At 44.7% G+C, this 22,143-nt stretch overlaps 2 protein-coding genes across 21 annotated transcripts in view; one reads left to right on the top strand and one right to left on the bottom strand.

Moving 5' to 3' along the window:
• The window catches only part of TUB (TUB bipartite transcription factor), an 81,317-nt gene extending 76,709 nt beyond the window's left edge, over positions 1-4,608 (top strand). For all 10 annotated transcript variants that reach the window (XM_032489087.1, XM_032489082.1, XM_032489086.1 and 7 more), the window contains one exon: positions 89-4,608. In XM_032489087.1, the coding sequence (XP_032344978.1) occupies positions 89-222 (134 nt within the window). In that variant the 3' untranslated portion in view covers positions 223-4,608. The remainder of the gene's footprint in view (positions 1-88) is intronic.
• RIC3 (RIC3 acetylcholine receptor chaperone) overlaps positions 1,718-22,143 on the bottom strand; it is a 37,934-nt gene continuing 17,508 nt past the window's right edge. The window contains exons 5-9 of one of the 11 annotated variants that reach the window (XR_004323308.1): positions 14,115-14,263; positions 8,992-9,348; positions 5,621-8,619; positions 4,655-4,810; positions 1,718-2,084 (exon numbers count right to left, since the gene is read on the bottom strand). Coding sequence is in view for 2 of the 11 variants with exons in the window: in XM_032489098.1 (XP_032344989.1) it covers positions 5,474-5,652; positions 14,115-14,263 (328 nt within the window). In the remaining 9 variants the exon portion in view is untranslated. Of the gene's footprint in view, positions 2,085-4,417; positions 8,620-8,892; positions 9,349-14,114; positions 14,264-22,143 lie in introns of those variants that run through there. The other 10 variants (XR_004323309.1, XR_004323306.1, XR_004323307.1 and 7 more) reach the window with 10 other exon arrangements.

The following is a 22,143-nucleotide window of genomic DNA, read 5'->3' as shown; positions in this document are numbered from 1 at the left end:
CCTTTTGTGATCTGGGTGTCTGTCCCTCCCCATCTGCACCATCCCTGCTCTGCCCGCCTGTCTCTGTCCACGCTGTGCCTGGTTCCAGCGGACTACATCGTGATGCAGTTTGGCCGCGTAGCAGAGGACGTGTTCACCATGGATTACAACTACCCGTTGTGTGCGCTGCAGGCCTTTGCCATTGCCCTGTCCAGCTTCGACAGCAAGCTGGCCTGCGAGTAGAGGCTGCCTCCTGCCCTTGGGGTTGCCCAGCCTGGAGTGGAGCTGCCTGCCTGCGGAGACCGCCCTGCCGACCCCTGTACCTAGGCCTCCTGGCAGACGAACCTTTGGTTCTCAGTGGGCCCCTGGGCCCAGCCATCCAGAACTGGCTCTGCCTCCGCTGCTGAGGATGGGTGGGTATGAAGGGACCAGCGTGAATTCTTTCTGTGCCCCAAGGTCAGTGCACCCCCTAACTCTTGGGCTAGTATCCCGCTGCAGTCACATTTGCCAAGCTGGGCAGCCCCTTCAGCCAGGGAGGCGGGAGGAGGGAACACAAAGTAGGGCTGCTGCCCAGACGTCGGATGATCACGGGTCCCCAGCAGTGAGGGCACAGTGAGCGTGTGTGTTAGTGTGCAGGGCATGTCAGCTTTACACGGCCAAGGGCTCAGTAGCCGAGCCTGGCTCTGACAACTGCAGAAAGTCCTGCAACTTGCAAAGGCCTCAGCCCGGCCTGGGAGGAGCTACAAGGGTGAGAAAAGGTGAGTGATGGGACCTCGTCAGGACCGCAGGGGCCCCGTTGTGGCTGTGGGAATGGGCTGGGGTGGGGGCAGGGTTCAAGTTGATTTGACTTTGATAGGATTTCTCTGTATGCACAGAGGCGGCAGGAGGCCAGGTGTCTTAGAGGAGGGGCCCGCGGGGCCCAGGCTCAGCACGCAGGTAGGGCAGGGAACAGGGCTACCTGGAGCCCCGCCAGCTGCCCCAGGAATGCTGTACTGAGCAGCCCCTGCACAGACCTCGGGGCGCCAGCCCAGACTGCACAGGCACGAGTGCCTGGGGCTCCTGCCTGTGCTTCAGTCCCCGCAGCAGTCAGCCTGGGCCGTGGTTGCTGAGGGCTTGTGTGTGGTCTCCTTAGCTGGGAATGGGATGGGGGAGGGGAGCAGGGGATATCTTAGAATCACAAGACATCAGAGGTGGCAGGATCCTTAGTATCTAGAAGGTGGCGCTTGCCCTGGGTCCCCTGGCTGGGTAGTGGCAGAATTCAGAACTTTAGCTCCCTTGATTTCCTTGTTCCCACCCTCCCCCAAGAAACTGCTCTCTCGCTTTCCTGGGTCCGGTCTGCATGCCCTTGTGTGCATTTCCAGAGACTTAGAAATGTCAAGAGTTGATGAGGTTGAAACCATTTCAGTAGGAAATCGGGCAGTTCCCTGCTGAAAGCTGTCTGGTTTTGCAGTCCCCGATCAGGCCAGGCCTGGGTCTGGCTTCCCCCCGCGGGCAGGGCTTAGCAAGGCTGCTGCCCGTCTTCCTCTCGGGGTGACACGTGGGCTGCGCACGGTCGGGCCTGATCTCTCCTCCTCAGGTGGCACCATCTACTCTGAAGGCTTGGGGACTCCTGTGTTTTTGTCATTTACCCCGACCAGGGCTACTTGCCCAGATGGAGAGCAGAAACTAGTGGGAAGCAGGCAGTAGTTCCTCACTTCAGAGCAGACAGACGTGCTTGGAAAAACTACATAGGAATTGGTTTTTTAAAGTCATACTTTAAACATGTTAGCGGGGCTCTGAGTGAGGTGAAGGAGTTGTTTTGACTTCAGTGGAATAGTGCGCCCTCACCTCCTGGTATCCTGGGTCTCCGGTGTGGCACGCTTGGAGCAGGGCGTACCGGTTCTAGCAGGGGTCTGCCTGTGCCGGGGGCATTCGTCTCTGTGAGCGATCCAGGTTTTGTTCACATGGCCTAGTTTCTAGACACTCGACCTGGGGCCATCTTGAGGGCATCAGCACTTGTACTGGAGCTGGTCCACTTCCCAGTGAAACACTGTAGGGCCGTCCTTCCTCCTTTTCCGTAGTCCCAGTTTGGCTCTTCCTTTCCTGACTTTGGGAGGAGAGACCTGCTGACATTTGGAATGATGGAAACTAGGTGATCTCTGAAGTCTAGTCAGGCTGTTTCTCTGTCTACAGTTTTAAGGTAGAACAAGCTAATTTGGATCCTCATGAGAGGTGGGGTCCTGGTGGCAGAGTTGGAAATTCATCAGAAGCACAATGGGAAACTTGCCCCCTGCTTTCTCCTCTCGTATTCAGGACGGAGGTTGAAGGAGTATTTTGGTGGGGTCGGGAAGGTGGGCTGAGATCTCCAGCCCGGGCCTAGAGAAGGGGAGCTCAGCAACAGAACCCTCTGTTGGGCAGTGACAAGTAAGAGCAGTTGAGTCACCCAGCCTCACAAGGTCTATTCTTAAGACCCCATGCCTGGTGATGCTGGCTTTCCTTGACCACTGGCTTCACAGCCATGGGCCCAAAGACTCATAAAGCTGCCAGGGCCCCTGGGGCTCAGCCTCTCCCATAGTAAGAGTTCTGGTCCTTCATACCCTCTACCCAGACGGTCCTCAGTTGGGCAGGGAACTTGGTGATGGAAAGAACAGTCCCAAAGGGTGGTGGGTAGCTAGGACCTTAGGCAGCTTCTCTGTAACTGCTCCCAGTGCCACACCTCAAAACAATGCCCCAAAACAGTTCCACAGAGCAGTGAAGTTCACTTCCCCAACTCTTCTCCAATTTCAGCTTTTTTTCCCCCTTCTGGCTCCAAGGTGCTCTGTGTTTGTCTGTGTCTCTGTATTTGGGGCAAAGGGCAATCTGCAAACAATCAACCGAGGTTTCCTATTACGATCATACGATCATTTCTACGGGTGAGTAGGAAAGGAGTAAGGATACAGGCATGATCACATGTGGATTTTGTTCATTCATTTCATGCTCTTTGATCCGAAAGTGTACCTGGTCTCCCAAGTCTTTCTGCCACGTTTCTGACTGGGGAGACACCATCCAAAAATGTTTTTCAGTTCCCGGTCCGCATAAGCTGAGGAAACTGGTGTGTTGCATGCATGCTTTTGGATGAATTTGAACATCTTGTAGTTGAACGTGCCTTAAAAATCATGACACCAATTCCGAAGGAGCACGTAGGGTCCAGACCTGTGCTGAGGACAGGTGTTAGGAGCCCGGGAGCGTGAGCGCCACAGGCTAGAAGAGAACCTTTGGAGCCCACCTCCTTTAGTGACAGGGCAACAAAGCTGTAGAAGCAGACGTTTTTCTTTGCTCTGGAAATAGCAAGGCACTTACCTCTAAATGGATTTACTGTCTATTTAGAGGCAGTTGTGAATTTAATAAGCCACACTGATGATGATTTTACACTAAGCTGCCCATCCTTTCCTTACAGTGGGGCCTGCAGTGAGGGGAGATGCTGGGTTGGCCATGCCTGTGGCTCTGTTTTGCAAGCACAAATTCCATCTAGGAGTCCCTGCTTTCCCCTTACTGCAGTAACACTGGCCTCCCCGCTTTCCCCTTACTGCAGTAACACTGGCCTCCCCTCTCTGTAAGCCTTCACCCCAGCTGAGATACCCCCGTCACCTCAGGATGCCAAGAGCACACTTTTTTTCATATACTGAATGAGTCTTCTTTCTTGTGGTGTCCAGGACAGAGTACAGCCTGACTCCCCTGCACTCAGCCCAGTGCGGGGCCCCGGATTGTAGAACTGTAGCTGCCCCCAGGAACAGGCCAAAGGACGGGCTCTTGTTTGAGTGTACTGGTCACCTGTCCTTCCACACCTCCAGTTGGCAGTTTTCTGTCATCTCAGGGTATGTGGGGAGAGGTTCAGCAGGAGTACTGGGACAGGTTTGCTTTTTTCACCCAAGTTGGGAGGCAAGTTAGTTGGTCTTACAGAAAGCACTACTATACTTAGTGACCAAGTGATTTGAGCAACAAGTAATTTTTCTAGGTCTGTTTTCTCGTCTCCACAGTCGGGAGGTAGGACTGTTACAGCTTGCAGTGGGACTCAGGGTGAGTGGAAGTTGGTCCTTGTTTTCATCACTTTCTAGCTCATCACTGTGCCTTTTATCTTTCCTAAGAAAGATGTCACACCCCTTTCCTCTTCTATTCTTCCGTCCCTCCCCAACCTTCACCATTAAGGTCCAGGCAGAGCTGGAGATTAGGCCGAGATCTGAGTTTCCTAGAGAGGGACAGAGTGGCTTAGAAAGGGAAGCCCAACTCTGGCCTCTAATCCTCCATTTGGTGACAAAGGGGACTTAGGATGGGTGAACCTTCTCTTGTTGGGAGCATACATTTAGCCAGTTTTCATAATGCCTAGGATGTGTATGTCTATTTGCACAAGATTGTCTTTTCCTATTTTGGAGTGGTCAGACATTTTATTTTTGTTCAAAATTACCTGGAGTTTTAGACAAACTTGCAAAACTGTGCTTTTATTAAGTGACTTTTTGAATAAACTCTTTGGTATTCTGGAGCAGATATATGTATTTATTGGTATGTGCAATGACAGAGTTGGTATTTTCCCATGTTGACATCATGTATGTTGTAGAACTTAGTGTTTGTCTCAGTACAGACCCTATACCAAATTAAACTTGAAATGTTTCAACACTTCTGTGCAATTTTTTTCCCCTATAAAAGAAATAACATTTCTTACCTAAAAGTTTTTTGCTACACCATTCATTCCTTCTGTCCTAAGAGCCTCAGGGGTGGGCAGGAAGGTGGTGATAACAAGGGATCATAGCTTGTTTAGAAGTAATTACACATCTTCCCTCTGGCCGTGCTCTTCAAGTCACGCAGAGGTCGGGAAGGGCTGGAAGAATGGTAAGGACAGAAGGTACTTCAGTTAGAGCATCCTCTGCAGGCCAGCTGAGCCAGCGAGAAGGACGGGCTGCTGGGTCCTGAGTAAACCCCTGTGGGCCTGGCCGATAGGAACAAAAAGAGGGCCCAAGTGGTAGGAACGACATGACGACCCAGCCACTTGACTCCTCGAGCTCTAGGCAGAGCAGCCTAACCTGTTTCAACAGGACAACCCCGCTGCAGGCTTGGCAATTTTCTTTTCAGCCTATGGCAAATATGAAGCCTGAGCAAGGGAGGTTGCAGTTGTGGCTGGAAGCAGACATGAAAGCTACGGGTTTGATCCTGAGGGAGGCGGTCAAAGTTAAGCTGCCCCAAGACTGCAGGACTCTGCTCTGGGCTATTCCCAGCAGAGTAGCCGTGGAGGGTTTCAGGCAGCACAGGACTTGATGACAGTGTGATCCTGTGGATGACACTGTCATGAGCACCTACCACATGCACGCCCTGGACAGACATGATACACAGCATCTCACTGAATCCTACCGGCCTTGCAAGGGGGATATTATTCCCAGTTCATACATGAGGAAATCAGTGCTTAAATCTAAGAAGATGGAAAAGGAAAAATAGCAAAGATGAAGTACATTTTAGAAAGAATTGTGTGAAAATCATCAAGGCAAAATCAGTGATACTTCATGGTATTCTCACTGGGTAGCTGAAGTGTTAGATTTTCCTTTAGCATATAGTCTGGGTTGAGGGAATTTAAGAGTGTGGTAATAAGTAGGGCTGGTTTATTTACTACCCCAGATTTGGAGTTTTTATGTCCTACCTGAACCATGGCCTCGCTCCTGGGCTCTGCCTCTGGAAAATAGCACATGCAGGGCATTACTAAAAAGAAAGGAGGTGGTGGTGGTTTAGTGGTCAGGCTAACGACAGATCTCTTATACAGCCATGACAGAGTCCTGCGGAGAGTCCTGCTTTAACCTATTATTGGGGCATGATTATTATTAAAGCTCCCTTTTCCCAGTGTCCCAGTTTGGACCATAAGTTGTCGGATCACCAGTAGAAGGTACAGACAGTGACCATCACTCTCAGAGGCCATCTCTTGTAGAGGCCAAGCACGGCCCCGCTCCTCAGCGCCCCACTCGGCCCAGCTCCTAGCGTTCACTCTGCACTAGTCCTGGAGGGAAATGCTCTCCATGTGCTCCTGCCGACCAGGAATGGGGATCTCATGGCCAAACCACCCACCATGGTCCCCAGCGATGCAGCTGTTTCTGAGGCCAACTGTCTGCCTCCAGAGATATGACTGTGCTCTGCCACAGTGCCCAAAGGTCACTGTAGACCTAGTGTCAGGGGGCTGGTCACATTCACAGCCCAGACCGGTTCTGAGAAATGAAGACCAGGAGAAAGACAGCCGGCATCACAACAAAAACCAGTCCCATGATTTTGGTCTTCCTGGGTTGTATATACAAATATAGCTGTCATCCCTGAAGAATAAATGGAAAATCCAACAAAGGGCTGCCTAATCTGAAATGACCAAAAAGCACATCAAAATGTTTGAAATATAAATAGACACAGTCCTGCTATATAAACCAACCAAGAACAAGGGCAGCAGGAGCCATCCTGAGGTCTAGTACTTCAGGCAGGAACTATTTCCATAAGCCACTTCCGCTCATTAACATTCCAAATAAAGAGTTGGTTATATGACACCTAACACACCAGCCTCATTAAAATACCTGAACATCCATTTACTTTCACAACCGGCTGCTCTAACACCACTGCCAAGAATGTCCTTTCTCTCCCTTGCCCACCTGGAAAAGTTCTGGCATCCCTCAAGACCCACCTTCTCTGTGAAGTTTCTTGCGAGTACGTTAGCAAAAATTCTCTTTGCTCCTATAGATTTGGGTTCGTATCTCAATTATAGCACAAAACCTTGTCCAATAAAAGCCAGCCAGCTACTGCCCACTGAGTGGTTACTGCGAGCAGACAGGGCCAGTGCTGTTTTATAGGCACTCATAACCACCCCGTGAGACCTGCACTTTGACTCCCCAGCTTTAGAGACGAGAAAGCCGAGGCTCGTGGGGCTAGGGATCTGGCAAGATTCTATAGTGAGGACAGACAGAGATGGAATCGTGACTGGCATTTCTCTGCCTGCAGAATTCATGACCTTGAGCTCTTTTATAGTTCACATATCATTTAAAAAAAATAAATTGGATAAGGCTCCCATGTTAAACCGAGTTTCTTTAAAGGTAGGAATTGAGCCTTTTGTTCCCACTGCTCTGAGCAGTGTCTGCTAAATGAATAAATGGATGAATCAGCTAGAAGGAAACAAATACACATCTCTAACAAGGGAATCATATCCTAAGGCAAAAAAGAAACTTGAACCAGGGTCCCAGAACTCTCCTCACTGTGAATGAAGAGAAAGAGCACAGAAAATAATTTACCGAAACAGTAAAGAGCACCTACATCATTTTTTACCTTCAGCATTATATTACATCTAGACTGGTTTTAGTACATTTTAAACTGCATTCTTGACAAGTGAATCCAAGGTTCCACACAGAGACAGATGCAATATACTTTCTGTAGACTCAGTCTTAAATGACTTTTTTCTGTAGCTGTTAACTAACAAATGCCTAGCAGTGGCTGACGCATCATCTTACTATGATCCTGTACCTTGTGACAGCAGTGACTACACTTAAATGTGTGATTTCAGCTATTTTCCCGGCCTCTTACTCATGCCAGGCACAAGGGAACTCTAAAAGCCCAGTGTACCACCAAGTCTACCTTCATATGATTTCTTAATTTTCAAGCCTTCCACATTTCATGACTGGGAATGTCCTCGGGAAGGTGTCCTCTTTCAACTCTCAGGTCTTTCCTGTAAACAATTCACTTACCCTTACTAGACTGAATACATCTTACCTCAAGGAGACACATGACAGATGGCAGCTCAGAGATTAGGCTTTTGGTTTGGTCAAAATTCTCCCAGTCTTAACCCACCTCCTACTCTGCCCAGCTCAAAAGACCCAGATAGCCACACAGAGAACAAATGGTCTCTTCCTGGGCACTGCTCTGTTGGGTCCCTGCAACTTCCCTGTTGGGCTAACACTCGGTCCACAAGCTCAGTCCTCGTTTCTGTTTGAATTTGATTTGTTAGAAGAATAAATTTGCCAGAGGGCACAACATTCAGAAACAGCTTCTAAGCAAGGACTGCCCATAAGGGCACGAGTTCTCTCCCATCACCAGCTCCTGGCCTTCTAAGCATCTCATGGCAGGACTGCCACCCTTGGGCAGGCTTTCCTGAAGCCTTAGCAGCCTCAAACCCTGGCTCTGCAGGGCAAGGACTAAAGTCTCTACGTAAAGCGTCCTCTGGCCGCTGAAGACCAGAGGTATAAAGTGCTTCTGGGTTTGGCAGTTCCATTAAGCAGAACAGGGATAAAGGAAGCTTGAGATCCAGGCAAAACCGTCCCAACAAACTTCTGGGCTCATTCTTGGGTCAGTGGGAGTCTTCTGCTACTCTGGAGAAAAGCGCAGATCTGAGGAGGCCTCGATGCTCCTAAAAAAGGCCCTTGCGTGAAGAAGGGGCTTCAGCTCAGACAGCAAAGTCTCGCCCAGCTCTGGCCCCATCAGCCCCACAAACAAAATGTTTTCTTCTTGAACCCAGCGGACCACTAACCTGCTCAAGGCCTACAGAATAAGGCATCTTGGACTCTGAAATCTTCACTCTTGTAATCTTAAGTCCTCATCATGTGTAATCTGATGTTCGTTCACAGGTAAACCATCTGTTATTCCTAGTGCGAAGAGTCTGACCTCTGCCCCAAGGGGTGCCATCTGTAATTACAACAGATCAAAGATGACTCAGTGGATCAATTCTGATGGAGGACAGGCAGGAAGAGAAAGAGTGAAGCTGTCTTGCATTCATACTAATCTCTGTGATGTTCTACAAGGTGACAGGTGTGTAAGCACCAGGAAGGATACATGATATACATGGTAGTGGCCTGATTGGCTATGATATTCAAACACAGAGAAGGAAGTACAGGACACAGGGCCAAGGATGAAATCAGAGATGGAGAAAGGTTGCCTTGGGATTAGAGTAATGGATACCTCACCCAACTGGCTGTTTTCATTCCAGACCCTGGGGGCCCCGCTTCCTCAACATGCCACCTGGATGTGCCTTATCATCACTGATGCCCAAGCCTTCACCTCTGAAGTCCTGGGGCCACACTTCTTTGGTGGTTTCCTCTTGCTCACTGTAACTGTCTGCACTGAATCCAGCATTTTCTGCCAAGACAGCGGGATCCTCTTCTTCAGGAAAACAGCAGGAGCATGTTTCTGGCTTTGGGTCACAGAAGGTAACAGAATTCTCTTCCTGAGCTCTGGGGTCAGTAGGCATTTCCCAACCCAAATGGTCGGATTCTTCCTCTTCCAGCACCCCCATTCTTTCAGCTATTTCTTCAGCAGAGGGCTCTTGTGGGTTGGGGTAATCCACTAGGATGGTTTCTTGCCTACGCTTGATGCAATCTGAAAGGTCATAAATTGGATAAGTCTCTTCAGGGTAACCTAGAGAAAAAAGTGGCACAAGGTCTTACAAAGAATTTCTCTTCAAAATAAACAGCGTCAGGCTTAAAGAGGCTTCTCAGGCAGCAGCCATCCTATCCAACAAATCCATTCCAGAAAACTCTAAAACGCCTCTAACAGTGCTAAAGTGTCACCTGAGCAAATTCTTGACGGTCTGCTGACCGTCCCCCAGCTCTCTGAAACACAAACCAATTCAGGTGAAAATCCCCTTCTTAAGTGCAGGGTGCTCGGGGCAGAGTGTACGTCTCACACCTCAAGCTTCTGCAGTAATGATGAAGATTAAACAAACAACGTGAGTCTCAGTTACAGGGGGAAAAAATGTACCAAACACCAGATGGAGAGCACATAGCTCAAGGCTAATGTTTATAATTTCTATTTGGAACCATTTCTAAATCTTCCCGGGGTGGGGAGGGGAGGAGGGAAGGAATGCTGAGCTCTTTGAAAAATACACCACAAAGCCTTCTACTCATCAAAACAATTGAAATGGCTTGCAAGTGTCAGAAACAGAGCACTTCAGCGAGACATGCCCAAGATCCCGAAGGACAAGGACTGCATTTTCAGAAGACAGAATTCCCATTGTTGGCTTCTCCATTTTCACAAAAGGGAACAAAAGAAAACAACAAACTGGTAAACAAAATGAATCCCAGCAACGATAATGAGAAAAGGGAAAATGGTGCCAAATTAAAGAACGAAATGAAATAAATCTGTGTCAGCCAAGCCGCGCCTGAGCGGCAGATGGGCCGTGCTGGAGCTCATATGCCAGTGCTGGCAACAGCAGCCATGCTCCCTGCGCAATGTGAAAGCTGGAGAATTCAAAATCCACTTGCACATTATGATAATTGGCAAATTTTTTTCACCTACAAATTCTGAAAACCAGGGGTCTTTTTTGGTGCCGTGGTGGGTGTGAAGAGACATTTTTACAACATTGATAATCAAAAAAAAAAAAAACAAAAAAAAAAACCAAACAAAAAACAGTAAAAGTTATACAGACTCATTGTAGAAAATTTGAAAAACACAAGTTTTAAAAAGAAAACACAAATCACCTAGAATCCCACCACTGATAACAATTTGCTGTACTATCTCTGGTCTTTTTTATCATATATAAACATATATTTTTCTTTTCTTTAACAAAGAAGGATCATACTGGATATAAATGTTGTACCCAGATTTTTTTCATTCAACATGGAGAAATGCTCACGATATAATAATGTTATCAGGCATTTTAAAGTTGGCTACAATTATGCCACCGCACAGCTACATAACTGACATGATACACCATCCCTCTCCTTTTTAAGACAGTTTCTTTCCAAATTTCCATTATAAGTTACATATTAGTTAAGATCTCTGAATATAAATCCATGTCCACTTCCCTATTTCTTTAAGATAGACTTTTAGAAATATGAAAACCAGATCAAAGGGAATGGACATTTTAAAAGCCTTTTTTACACTCTGCCAAATTACTTTCCAGAAGAATTGTATAAATTCTTAGTCCTACCAGTGATGTAAAAAACTGTCCATCTTATCACATCCTCATGAGCACCGATTGTAGTACGTTAGGAACCTTGTCAACGCAGTCCTCACTCCTAGGCTTAACTGACTATGGATGAAGGCTTGGTGAAATGGATCTCAGCTACCCAAGGCCCTCATAGTCAACCTGGTGAAGGGCAGAGGCTGGGCAAGTCTACTTGCAAGTTAGCTCCTAGCCACTGAATGCTTAAGAGAAGTCCATTTTCTGGCATGTTCCTGCCTTCTCCCCACACCAAGAGCAAAGCTTACCTTTGGACTTCCATGACTATCTGCTTTGGTTTAAGAGGGGGAAGCCTGCTGAGGAAAAATCAAATAGTAACTCACGTAACTACTAAGGTAGCCCATGTCAGTCACTATTACTGGTTACTCAAGAACTTCACTAAAAATATGAGCAAGCAACAAAAACTCACTGTCCTAAGAGGAAATAAGCAGTTCAAAACAGAGAAACCAAACTAAGCAAACTATATAAATGGGCCCTAAAAAAAGTCAACGCAGGAAACAAAGAGTTAATGTCAAACTTATAACTGACTGCCAGTAATACTCAACAGGTTATTGCACTGATAAAACCAACCAGGCTTCACTCTAAAACAGGGAGCAAAGAGCTGTTAGAAAAAGAAAGCCATAACTGCAAAACAAAATTAAACTTAATAGAAGAAAACAGCAGGTTGAAATGGACATGACTGAGAACCACAATAATATGCTAGAAGTTCAAGGTGAGGAATTCTCCTAGGACAAAGATAAAAATGACAAAGAAATGGAAATTATAAAGATAAGCTGCAAAGAAGACTCATTCAAGATCCAATCTCAGAATTCTAGAATGAGAGGGCAGGTAACTCTTACTGATTTCATTGTTCAACACTTTCTTCTATACAGTATCTTCTTCCTTGAATTTTAATTTTTGTATCTGTCAGAATACTTCCTTAAGCACCCCCCCCCCCCAATAGACTGGTGTACTTTCTGAGTACTACACATAACCACTTTTCACCTTTATAGAAAGAATTGTTTGGCTGGGTATAAAATCATAGATCATGCCATTTTCCCTTATAAGTCTGAAAACATTGCTTCATTCTCTTTCCATTTGATGTTGAAAATGACAAATCTTATCCCAGTCTGAGTCTTTTTCTCAATGGGCAACCTGTTTTTAGTTAGCTAGTTTTTGGTTTCTGTATGGAAGTTTGTATTCTTTTTACACTGAAAAATTTGAATTTGTACAGATTCATCAGCATATGTCTGAGTACTATTAATGTGTGGATTTTTCCAAGTATTTTTGCCTAACATTTAGTGAGTTCTTTCCGGCCAAAGACTTGAGTCTTTTTTCAACTAAATATTTTCTTTTATAAGAAATATTAAAAAAAGCTACTAGACTTAAGTCTGTTTAGGACAGTTGCAGGATACAAGATCAGAATACAAAAATAAATTGTGTTTCTATACAAATAGCAATAAGCAATTTAAAAATTTTAAATATCACCATCAAAAAAACAAACTTTAAGGATAAATTTACAAAACATGTGCAAGACCCTAGATACTGAAAACTATTAAAAAAATTGCTGAAATCTTAAAGATCTAAGTAAATGGAGAGATATAAAATGTTCACGGAATGGAAGATTCAATATTGTTTTCATGTCAATTCTTCTAAACTGATTTAAAGATTCAATGTAATGCCAATCAAAATGCCATCAGGCTTTTCTTTGTAGAAACTGACACACTGATTCTTAATTTATATGCAAATGTGAAGAGCCTAGAATTACTGAAATAATTTTGAACAAAACATAGTTGAAGAACTTGCACTACCTGATTTCAAGACAATATAAAGACACAGCGAAAAAAGACATTGTGGTCTTGGCATAAGTACAGACACACAGATCAATGAAAGAGAACAGCAAGTCCAGAATAGACTCACACATATGGTCAACTGATTTTCCATTTTCCAAAAGGGGAAGGGTTGATTTCCAACCAACATGCCAAGGTAATAAAATGTAACAAAATAAGCTAGAATAATTAAATATCAAATGGAAAAAAACCCCTCAGTCCATATAAAAACTAACTCAAAATGGACCATAGGCCTAAATGTAAGAGCTAAAACCATAACATTTCTAGAAGAAAACAGAGAAGTTAGGCAAACCTTGAGTTAGGCAGTTATCTTAGACACACAAGAAAGTGAATCATAAAAGAGAAAATGATAAACTGGACTTCACTGAAATGAAAAAAATCTGCTCTTGGAAAGATGCCACTAAGAAAAAGGCAAGCCACAGATTAGGAGGAAATATTTTCAAAATTTGTAACTGATAACTTATGCCCAGAATATAGAAGGAACTCTTGCAACTCAATACGAACACAACCAACTCAGTAAAGAAAGTGGCAAACAATGAACAGACGCTTCACTGAAGATATACAGATGGCAAATAAGTACGTGAACAAATATTCAACATCATCAGTCACTGGGGAAATACATACTAAAGTCACAATCGAGATACCACTATACACTCACTAAAACAGCTAAAATTAAAAGGACTGGCAGTACCAAGTGTTACCAAGGATGTGGAGTGACTGCAATTCTCACACATTTCAGGTGGGAAGGCAAAATGGAAAGCAGACTGACAGTTTCTAACAAAGTTGAACATACACTTATAAAATCCAGAAACCTCATTCTTAGGTATATACCCAAAGAAATACAAATATATGTTCCAGTAAAAACTTGTATGCAAAAGTTCATAGCAGTTTGATTCATAATAGCTCAAAGCTGGAAACAACCCAATTGTTCCTAAACTGGTGAGTGGAGAAGCAAATTGTGGTACATCCAGACAACAGAACACCATTTAGCAATTAAAAAAAAAGACAGGGAACTACTCATACCACTCAACGCATGAATCTCAAAAGCATTACACTGAATCAATGAAGGCAGAAACAGAAGAGCACGTGCTATGATCCATTTATATAGAAAAGGTAAAGCTATAGAGACAGAAAGCAGTTCAGCTGTTGCAGGGGCAGAAGGAGGGGATTCGCAGCAAAAGAGGGAACTTTCCGAGATGATGGTAATATCGTGACTGTGGTATGATTACACAACTCTACACATCCGTCACAACTCATCCAACTATGCACTTAACATTTGTGAATTTTATTGTATATACATTATACCTCAGTAATAAAGCTGATTAAAAAAATTTTATAAGATCTCTCTTCTGGGCTGATGGTTAACAAAGAAGTAAGAAGACACTGTTTACCTTCCCAGTCCTCCATGTAAGGGGCCTCCTCAGCTTCTTTCTCTGGAGTGGGTCTGTCAATGAGTTTTCCTTCTTTCATGACCCTGGTGATTTCTCGGAGCTGATGCAGCAACCGTTTTTCTTGGTCAGAAGTCACTGTCTGTGCTCTGCTTAGAAATATCAGACAATCCGGCCAGTGAGTGGTAAGTATTCCAAGGCAATGAACATAAACATCACTATGCTCTGTCTGGATTCCAGAATAGGAAGTCCAACAGCAACAGATAATAATTCTAGGAACTGACCCTGGAACTGCACAGCTGGGAACTAGAGATGTTGGTTCAATGTTGTGATTTTATAAATGGGAAAACTAAGGCCCAGAATAGTTCAAGTGATTGTCCAAGGTCCCAGAATGACTTAATGTCAATACTGGGACAAGACCCCAAATGTCTTAGCTTTCAGTTCAGTGTTCTTCCAGTACACCTCACTGCCCTGATTCTCTAATCTCCAAGCAATTTCACCATTACTCACATTATTCCATTTACTACAAGCCACTTTTCTCTGAAGTAAGATCATCAAAAGAAAATGTGCTGGATCATTAGCTTCAACTAGGAAAAAATATGCTACCAGGCCAACCCTAGAATCACCAGGCTGAAGCTACTCATGCAGAAATAAAGATAGATCTTAAAATTTCAGAGCTGGATCATTCTGACAAATCATCTAGACCAGAGAAATTGGGTAAACTGAGGCCCCATGGAGGGGAAAATGCACATTTACTCACATTGCTAGTTAATGTCAGCACTCTAACTGAAACTAAAGTCTCCTGACTTCTGAGCATTCTGTGCGATTACTGAAGCACAGCGCTCCAGTTCCACAGGTTAGAAAACCTGGGTGTGAGTACTACCCTAGCTGTGTGGCTCTGGGGAGATGTCGGCACAAGTGAGATGAGGCTCATGGATGACGATGTGACTATTTCCTTTGAGAGGGAAGCACTGCCTCACACTGACAGGCAGGCAAGGCCCTGCTCAGAAGACTGAGAGCCATCTGCTTTGGGACGGCTTTTATCTAGTGGCAGGATTTAACAGAGGCTACTTATTCTCCTCTTAAAAACCCAAAGCATTTGAAGTCAACACTCATGAAGGGGACATGCTACATTCTATACTAGCCTTGTGGAGGTAACACCAATTGTTCTAATCGTCTAGTCCCGAACCTACATTTCTTTTTACACTTAACCTACATTGACGTTAGCCTTAATGACTGATAGGGAAAAAGAAAAAAGGGCTTCTCCCTCCAACGTTAAGATGGTTAACTAGATAATGAAGACACAACGTTTCTACAGACCTCAGTGGGAGGAAAACAAAAACCCCACGAGTGCCACTTTTCCCACGCTGAATGGCCTCAAAGCCACGATCTGAAGAAGCCAGGCTGTCCCGCAAGCAGCTGAACGGCTGCGTTACTCTTCCCATCAGGACCGGAGTCCTGACTCACCACAACTGCGCACCTGTTTCATAACCCCTAATTCTTTCTTGTAACAACCCACTTTCCGGGAGGCTTCTGAGGCGGCTAGGCCACCCCTAGCTAAAGAGCCCATATGCTTGTCACAACATGCTGCACATGTTACCTCTCTGGACTGTACTCAGTATATTCTGATTTTTACTGAATGAAATGGTCTTGACTGTCTCCTAACTCATGGAAAATTGGAACCCTTAATTAGAAGAGGGATGGGTAGGCTAAGAGAGGCAGAAACAGACAAGAGAAGCTTTCAGAGAGAATTCCAAACTAAAGTGCCCTCAAATGTACTCACAGTGTCCATATCATGCATTAGGCAATTAATCATGATCCACTTACGTCTTCTGAACTTATTGCAATGAACACTCATGGATTCTTCATTGTGGCAACCTGGTTTGATACTCTTGGATGGTGTATCAGTAAGTGGTAAGTTCACAACAGCATAGGCACAAGTGCCATGAATGCTGTAACTGCTCGACAAACGTGTTTGATCAGTCCTCACATTCCCAACATCCATCTTCTCCTGCCTCCCTGAAATCTGGCTTCTGCTCCATCATTTTACCAAAACTTGTGAATATCAATGCCCAATTTACTCTCAAGTCCGAAGGTCTCTTGCTCGCATTTCATTCTGTGGACCAGCCTCTCCTGATAGGTCCTCCTCCTCTGGCTACGGAGACATCTGTATTCCTCCCACTTATTTAACCATTCCTTGTAAATCTGATCCTGGCTCACTTTCTTAGTCCCCTCCTAAAACATGGTTTTCCAGAAGGCTCAATCCTGGGAATCTCGTTCTCCACTCCTACAGTCATGCCCTCAGTAATCAGACCCAATTATCACAGATTAAACCATCACCTCTACAAAGATGATGCCCAAACTCTACCTCTAACCTGGACTTTTGACACAAAGGCCAGTCTCATAACACCAGTTATCTCTTGGGCATTTCTACTAGGAGGCCTTGCCACTGTAATGAAGTTAATCTTAAATTCACCCTTCAAAACCATATCCTAGTTGGCCCAGGATCATGAGCAGCTCTGCACGACCAGGCAAGCTAGGTGAGAGCGGGGAGGGCAGATTCTAAGATATTAGAAAATAAAAGGTCACGCTGGGAGATAACTGAGACTTCTGAAGGCTACAAACCCAGAGGAATCATCCAAAAGTTAAACCCAGAGAGAATGAAACAGTCTCTTACAACACCGTTCATGATGAGCACAGAAATCAGACCAGCAAAAGAATGCAGGTGACTCCCACAAAGTGTGATATGCCTCAAGGGTTTGGTGATCTCATTTTCCCCCTGGCCCTTACCTCTTACACCCAGTCAAACGACTTCCTAACTTGTGTCCTTTGTTCTGACCTCAATACCCAAATTTCCTATTGTTGTGATACATCATACATGGGTGTTCTGATTGCACTTCAACCACATTCAAAGCTGAACTCATGATCCTATCCTAACACCTTACCGTCATTCTGTGCTTTTATTTTGGTTGATGCCATAATCTTCCTTCTAGTTTGGGCTGTAAATCTCCAAATCATCTCTCTCTTGTCCTTTGTTTCTCTTATCTAGTTAGTCTTCTTTTGGAAAACCAATCCCTCTTCTGCTCACGGTGTAGATGTTAAAGCCATCCGTCCCCTGACTTCTCTTTCAAGGTTGGCCACGTAGCCCATGGCCAACCATCACACTCCATCCCTTTGGCTGCAGTGATCGATTCAGTGATATTCAGTAATATATGACCCGAGCTGGGCCAACTATACTTTCTAAAACTGGATCTTGAGCACAGTGAAGCCCGAACTGAAAATTTTTCACATTAATTCATCCTGGCAGCAGTCCTTGACGAGACTGCCCATTTGTTCCTATTCCCTAAATACTCATACCTACTCTGGTTCCCACTCTTCTTGCTAACACTTAATCTTCAGCTATTCTTTTGATATTGTAAGCTACCCCATACTCTTCCAACAAATTCTGCTGCGCCCTCCAAATTTTTGCTACCCAGAGTTGGCTGCTTGCATCCAAGGAATCCTGATACAGCCTATGATTTTTCCTCCTCCTTGAAGTCCCCTTAATTTGCCCCCCACCTATTTTCCTCTCTCCCGGCCTGTTTATTACCTTTGCTAGAACTCTTTCAATATCCTAGCATATAGCACTTTACATATGATTTACTCTTCTAAAGCATAGCAGATCATGGCCTTTCTCCTCAAAAGCCTTCAGAGGCCCTCTACTGTAAAGACAATGAATTCCAATTTCTCAGCCTACCATTCAGGGCTTTCCAGTCTGGCCCCGTTTACTTGTCTCGTTTTCTCTCCCATCAGTTGCCTCCCATCTACCACAGCCCTGGTGTACTTCACTCCAGTTACTCAGAATGACCTGCTATTCCAAAAAACATGCCTTGATTCTCTCACCTTGTTTGCTGCTGGTGCCAGCCCCTCCCTCTGAAACATTTTTCCCCAAACTCTGCCTGAGGGAATCCTTCCCTCCTGTAAGGCTTATTCAAATTCTCCCTTTCCCTTAGACCTTCTGTGGTAGGCAGAGTAACATCCCCTCCCCACCCTCCAAAGATGTCCACATCCAAAACCCTGGAACCTATAATGACGTTGCCTCACACATAAGGGGGCTTCAGGCTGCAAATGGAATAAAGATTGCAAATAGATGATCCTGGATTATTTGGGAGGACACAATACAATTATGAAGGTCCTTAAAAGCAGTGCGGGGAGGCAGAAGAGGCTAAAATAATACGATATGAGAGTCTCAACCCACTGTTGCTTTGAAAGTGGAGGAAAGTCCATGAGCCAAGGAATGTGGCAGCTTCGAAAATCTGAAAAAGGCAAGGAAATAGGTTTTACCCCAGAGCCTCCAGAAGGGAATGCAGTCCTGCCAACGCTTTGATTTTAGTCCAGGGTAGGACTTTCCAATATACAGAACTGTAAGATAACAAATGTGTGTTGTTTTAAGGCATCAAGTTAGGGGTCATTTGTTACAGCAGCCATAGAAAACATGTTCCTAGAGCGTGTATTTTCTCTCTGAGATCAATTCCTTATAGAGAAAACACCTGCCACTGACAACCATCTAGGGCTGTGCAGAACAAATCAAAATAGGTACCAAAATATTCTTATTATTGCTGAAAATGCCTGCTTTAAAGTAGTTTCTTTACATCTACCTCAATCATTCCTTCAACATGTACAGACACTGCCAGTGTGCCAGCACTTAGGAATGCAAATTTGAACAATGAAAATTCCCTATCCTCAAGAAGGTTACAGGGCATTAGGGAAGACAGAAAAGTTAACAGAAAATAAGGAAGTAATATGCTTACAATATCCAGCAGAAGCAGGTGGCCTGAGAGCACATAGGAGGAACACCTAACCAAGCTGTGGGTTCAGGGAAAGGCTCTCGGAGGAAATGATGTCTAAGTTGAGACTTTAAGACAAGCAAGAGTTAAAATAAGTGTGTGTGGGGAGGGGGTTGGGGGGACACCCAAGCAAAGGAAAAAAGTATACGTAAAGTCCTAGAAGCAAAAGTGCACAGTTCCTCAGAGGAACAAACAGCAAGCAGTCAGTGTGGCTGGTCCACAGACATAAAAGAATGGAGAAGGTTAAAGCAACTGAAGTATGCAGAGCCACGTCACCCAGGACCATGCAAGTCCTGTTAAAGATTCTGCACTTCATCAAGAGCAACAGGGACCTACTGAAGGGTTAAAACAAAAGATGTAACCCACTGGGTTGGAAAGCAGAAAGTGAACTAGAAGGAGGCAACATTAGAGAAAAAGAAACTACATGAGATAGTTCTGACCTATGTCAAAAAGTAAAGGCATACTCCACTCACCCACTTATTCTTCCATTTCAACTAATACTTTTCTAAAGGCTACTATTGGCCTATGCTAGGCTCTGGGAAAAAGGAGGATAATCCCTGCCTAGTAGAGTTTAAAGTCATTTGCAGGGACACAGACCTATTAATTAGGAAGAAATGGCAAGACATGGTGATTGATGAGACATGGGAAATGAAGGAAAAGGTGAATCAAAGATGACATCTAAATTTCTGCTTTGGACAACTAAGTAGATGGTGGAGCCGTTTGCTGAGATGGGGAACATTAAAGGAAGTACAGGTTCATCCACGGGTAGATGGTGAGTTCCATTTTGGACACTCACTCACTCAAAAGACATTTATTGTTTGATGAGGATAAGGGGAGGTATCTATGAGACATGTCTAGTAGGACCCTGAACACAGAGTTTAGGAAATGAAGAGAAGCTCAACACAGAATAATCATGATTTACTCTTCCACCGTGATAATATATGTACACATGCTTGTATCACAAGTGAGTATCTACTCTTTTCCAATAATATTTACTTAGTACCTACTAAGTGAACACAGTGAACAAAACAGACTAAGCCTGTCCTCAAAGAGTTTATATCCCAACAATGATGCCAGAAATCTACAGTCTCACACACTCAACATGCCTGCCAACATGTTTGCACCCTCGCTTCTCCTCTTGGTCTATGCCATGCTTCTAGGTAAATAATTACAGCTGGACATGCTGCTCCAGGAAGGAAATTGTGCTGATCACAAGGACAGAAATGAGGGCACCTCAATTCTGATTCCTAGATCCTTTCCTTAGCCTTTGTATCCTTGGGCTAGAGAATGTGCTTAATATTAGACAAACCCTGGCACAATACCGACCTTCCAGGAGGCTTAATTATTTAAAAATGTGTGCAGACTTACATTGTTCACAGGTGAAAGCTGTCTGAAAAGTTTTATTAGGTAATATCAAAAATCTTTCCCATATTTTGATTCTTTTTTTCATATTTTGAGTCTTACATAAACATTGAGATGAAGTTTCAGTAACTATACTGGAATTTTAAGCGAAGTCTTACAGTTATGGAGTGACATTATATAAAAGGACTTTGAAGGCTGTAAACGAACATGTCTTCTTTGTCTGAAATCCTCTCCCTGACCCCCAGAAGCCTGGAGATGTGATAAAATCTTGATCTGACAGAAAAAATACAGGGGTATTTTGGGCTCTTCTAATAATCCTAGAAGCACAGACTTGTAAAAGAACAAATGCCGCAGAAACTAAGGTTAAAGGATTTAAGTATAAAAAGGAAAAGAATGTAAAACATGCAGCTACCTAGCCCTTCCAGTTTTGAAGGCGGAAGTCCCAGAGGGCCTACCTATAAGGATAAAAGGTCTTAGATTAAGGCTTTTCAGAGAGAAAGGCACATCCTTATGGCCTGGAAAATGAGAGACCTGGGAAAGAAAGACACAAGCTCTGCTCTCCGCAGTGGAAGGAGAGAGGCTCTCCGGTTCCTGAGAGGTACCGGGGGAAACGTTTTACACAGTCATTGCCATGTGGCAGTCTGGAATCTGTATATTCTCAAAGAGTCTACACTCCAGCGTCTTACAAGGAGTAAATAAATGATCCTAGCTAGGATCTGTGGCCCCAGAAACAGTGAGACGGCACAACTCCAGCTGCAGTGATGGTGTGGGGTGGTGGAGGGGACACACAGCTCCTCTGCCCTTGCACATACAATGAGGAGAAGCAATCCTGGCACAGAGAGGACAAACAGTAGTTAGGGGTCACAGTGCTGCATCCCTAGCTTGGGCAATGGAAAGATGGTGTGCGTGGTGGGGTTATTTGATTTGAGCTAAGGGAGTCTGAATGGCAGTGAATAATAGTGAGAAAATATCTTCATGTGGTTTCTTATTTCTTACCCCAAGGCCCAGGGGTTGGGTCTCCCAGGTGAGAGGCCCTGCCCACGGATATTCATCTATAGTTTTCACGACCCTTAGGTGTGGCCTAGAGCTTCAAATAGACCAGGTCCAGGGTACAGGTATTTTGTGAGGCACTGGGGTCTATATAAGTCTGGTACTTCCCCACCCAGACTGTGAGGGGTACAGGGTAAGGGCAGAAAAGGCCAGAAAAGTATAGTTGCACAAACTGGTTTAGTCACACTCATACAAAACACTCAAATACCAGATAATGTAGATAAAGCATTTAGCTCAAAGCTTGGTTCCTAGTAAGTGCTCAATAAATACCCAATAGTATTCTCTGCTCACACAGGTATACTCACGAATAGATATGCACCCTTATCTCTACCACTTGGGAAAAGTCCAAACAGTCACTCTGCTTTCTGGACCAAAAGAAAGTCAAGGGTCCTGGGCCCAGATAGGCAAGGTTCATCCTCATAAATGTCATTTCAACAGAAATGCAAGGAAAAGCCAAGCCAAGGGGCTGCAATTCGAGGATGTTTACTCTTCTCCTACCCAGCCAAAGATGGGCAAGGCAGGAGCCAGGAAGCAGGGAAGAGAGTATGGGGCACTAGTACCACCAAGGATGGTAAACAGAAGAGGCCAAGAGCGGAAGTTTTCTGAGGCAAAAACTCCACATGAGGTTGTAAGAGGGATCTTTCAATGCATCCTCCTACATGGGATTCTGCCATTCACTCCCAGTTCTTCCTCCATTCTGGTCAGAAGGCCGAGCTCAAAGTGAATCCCTCTTTGTTCTTAATCTCACATTCTAGTTTCTCTTCCCTGGCCTTCGAACACCCATGTTTTCTTAG

Source organism: Camelus ferus, chromosome 10 (assembly GCF_009834535.1).
Source record: "Camelus ferus isolate YT-003-E chromosome 10, BCGSAC_Cfer_1.0, whole genome shotgun sequence".
Lineage (NCBI taxonomy): Eukaryota > Metazoa > Chordata > Mammalia > Artiodactyla > Camelidae > Camelus > Camelus ferus.
Note: the sequence above shows the minus strand (reverse complement) of the source record. Positions and strands in the feature narration are given on the sequence as shown.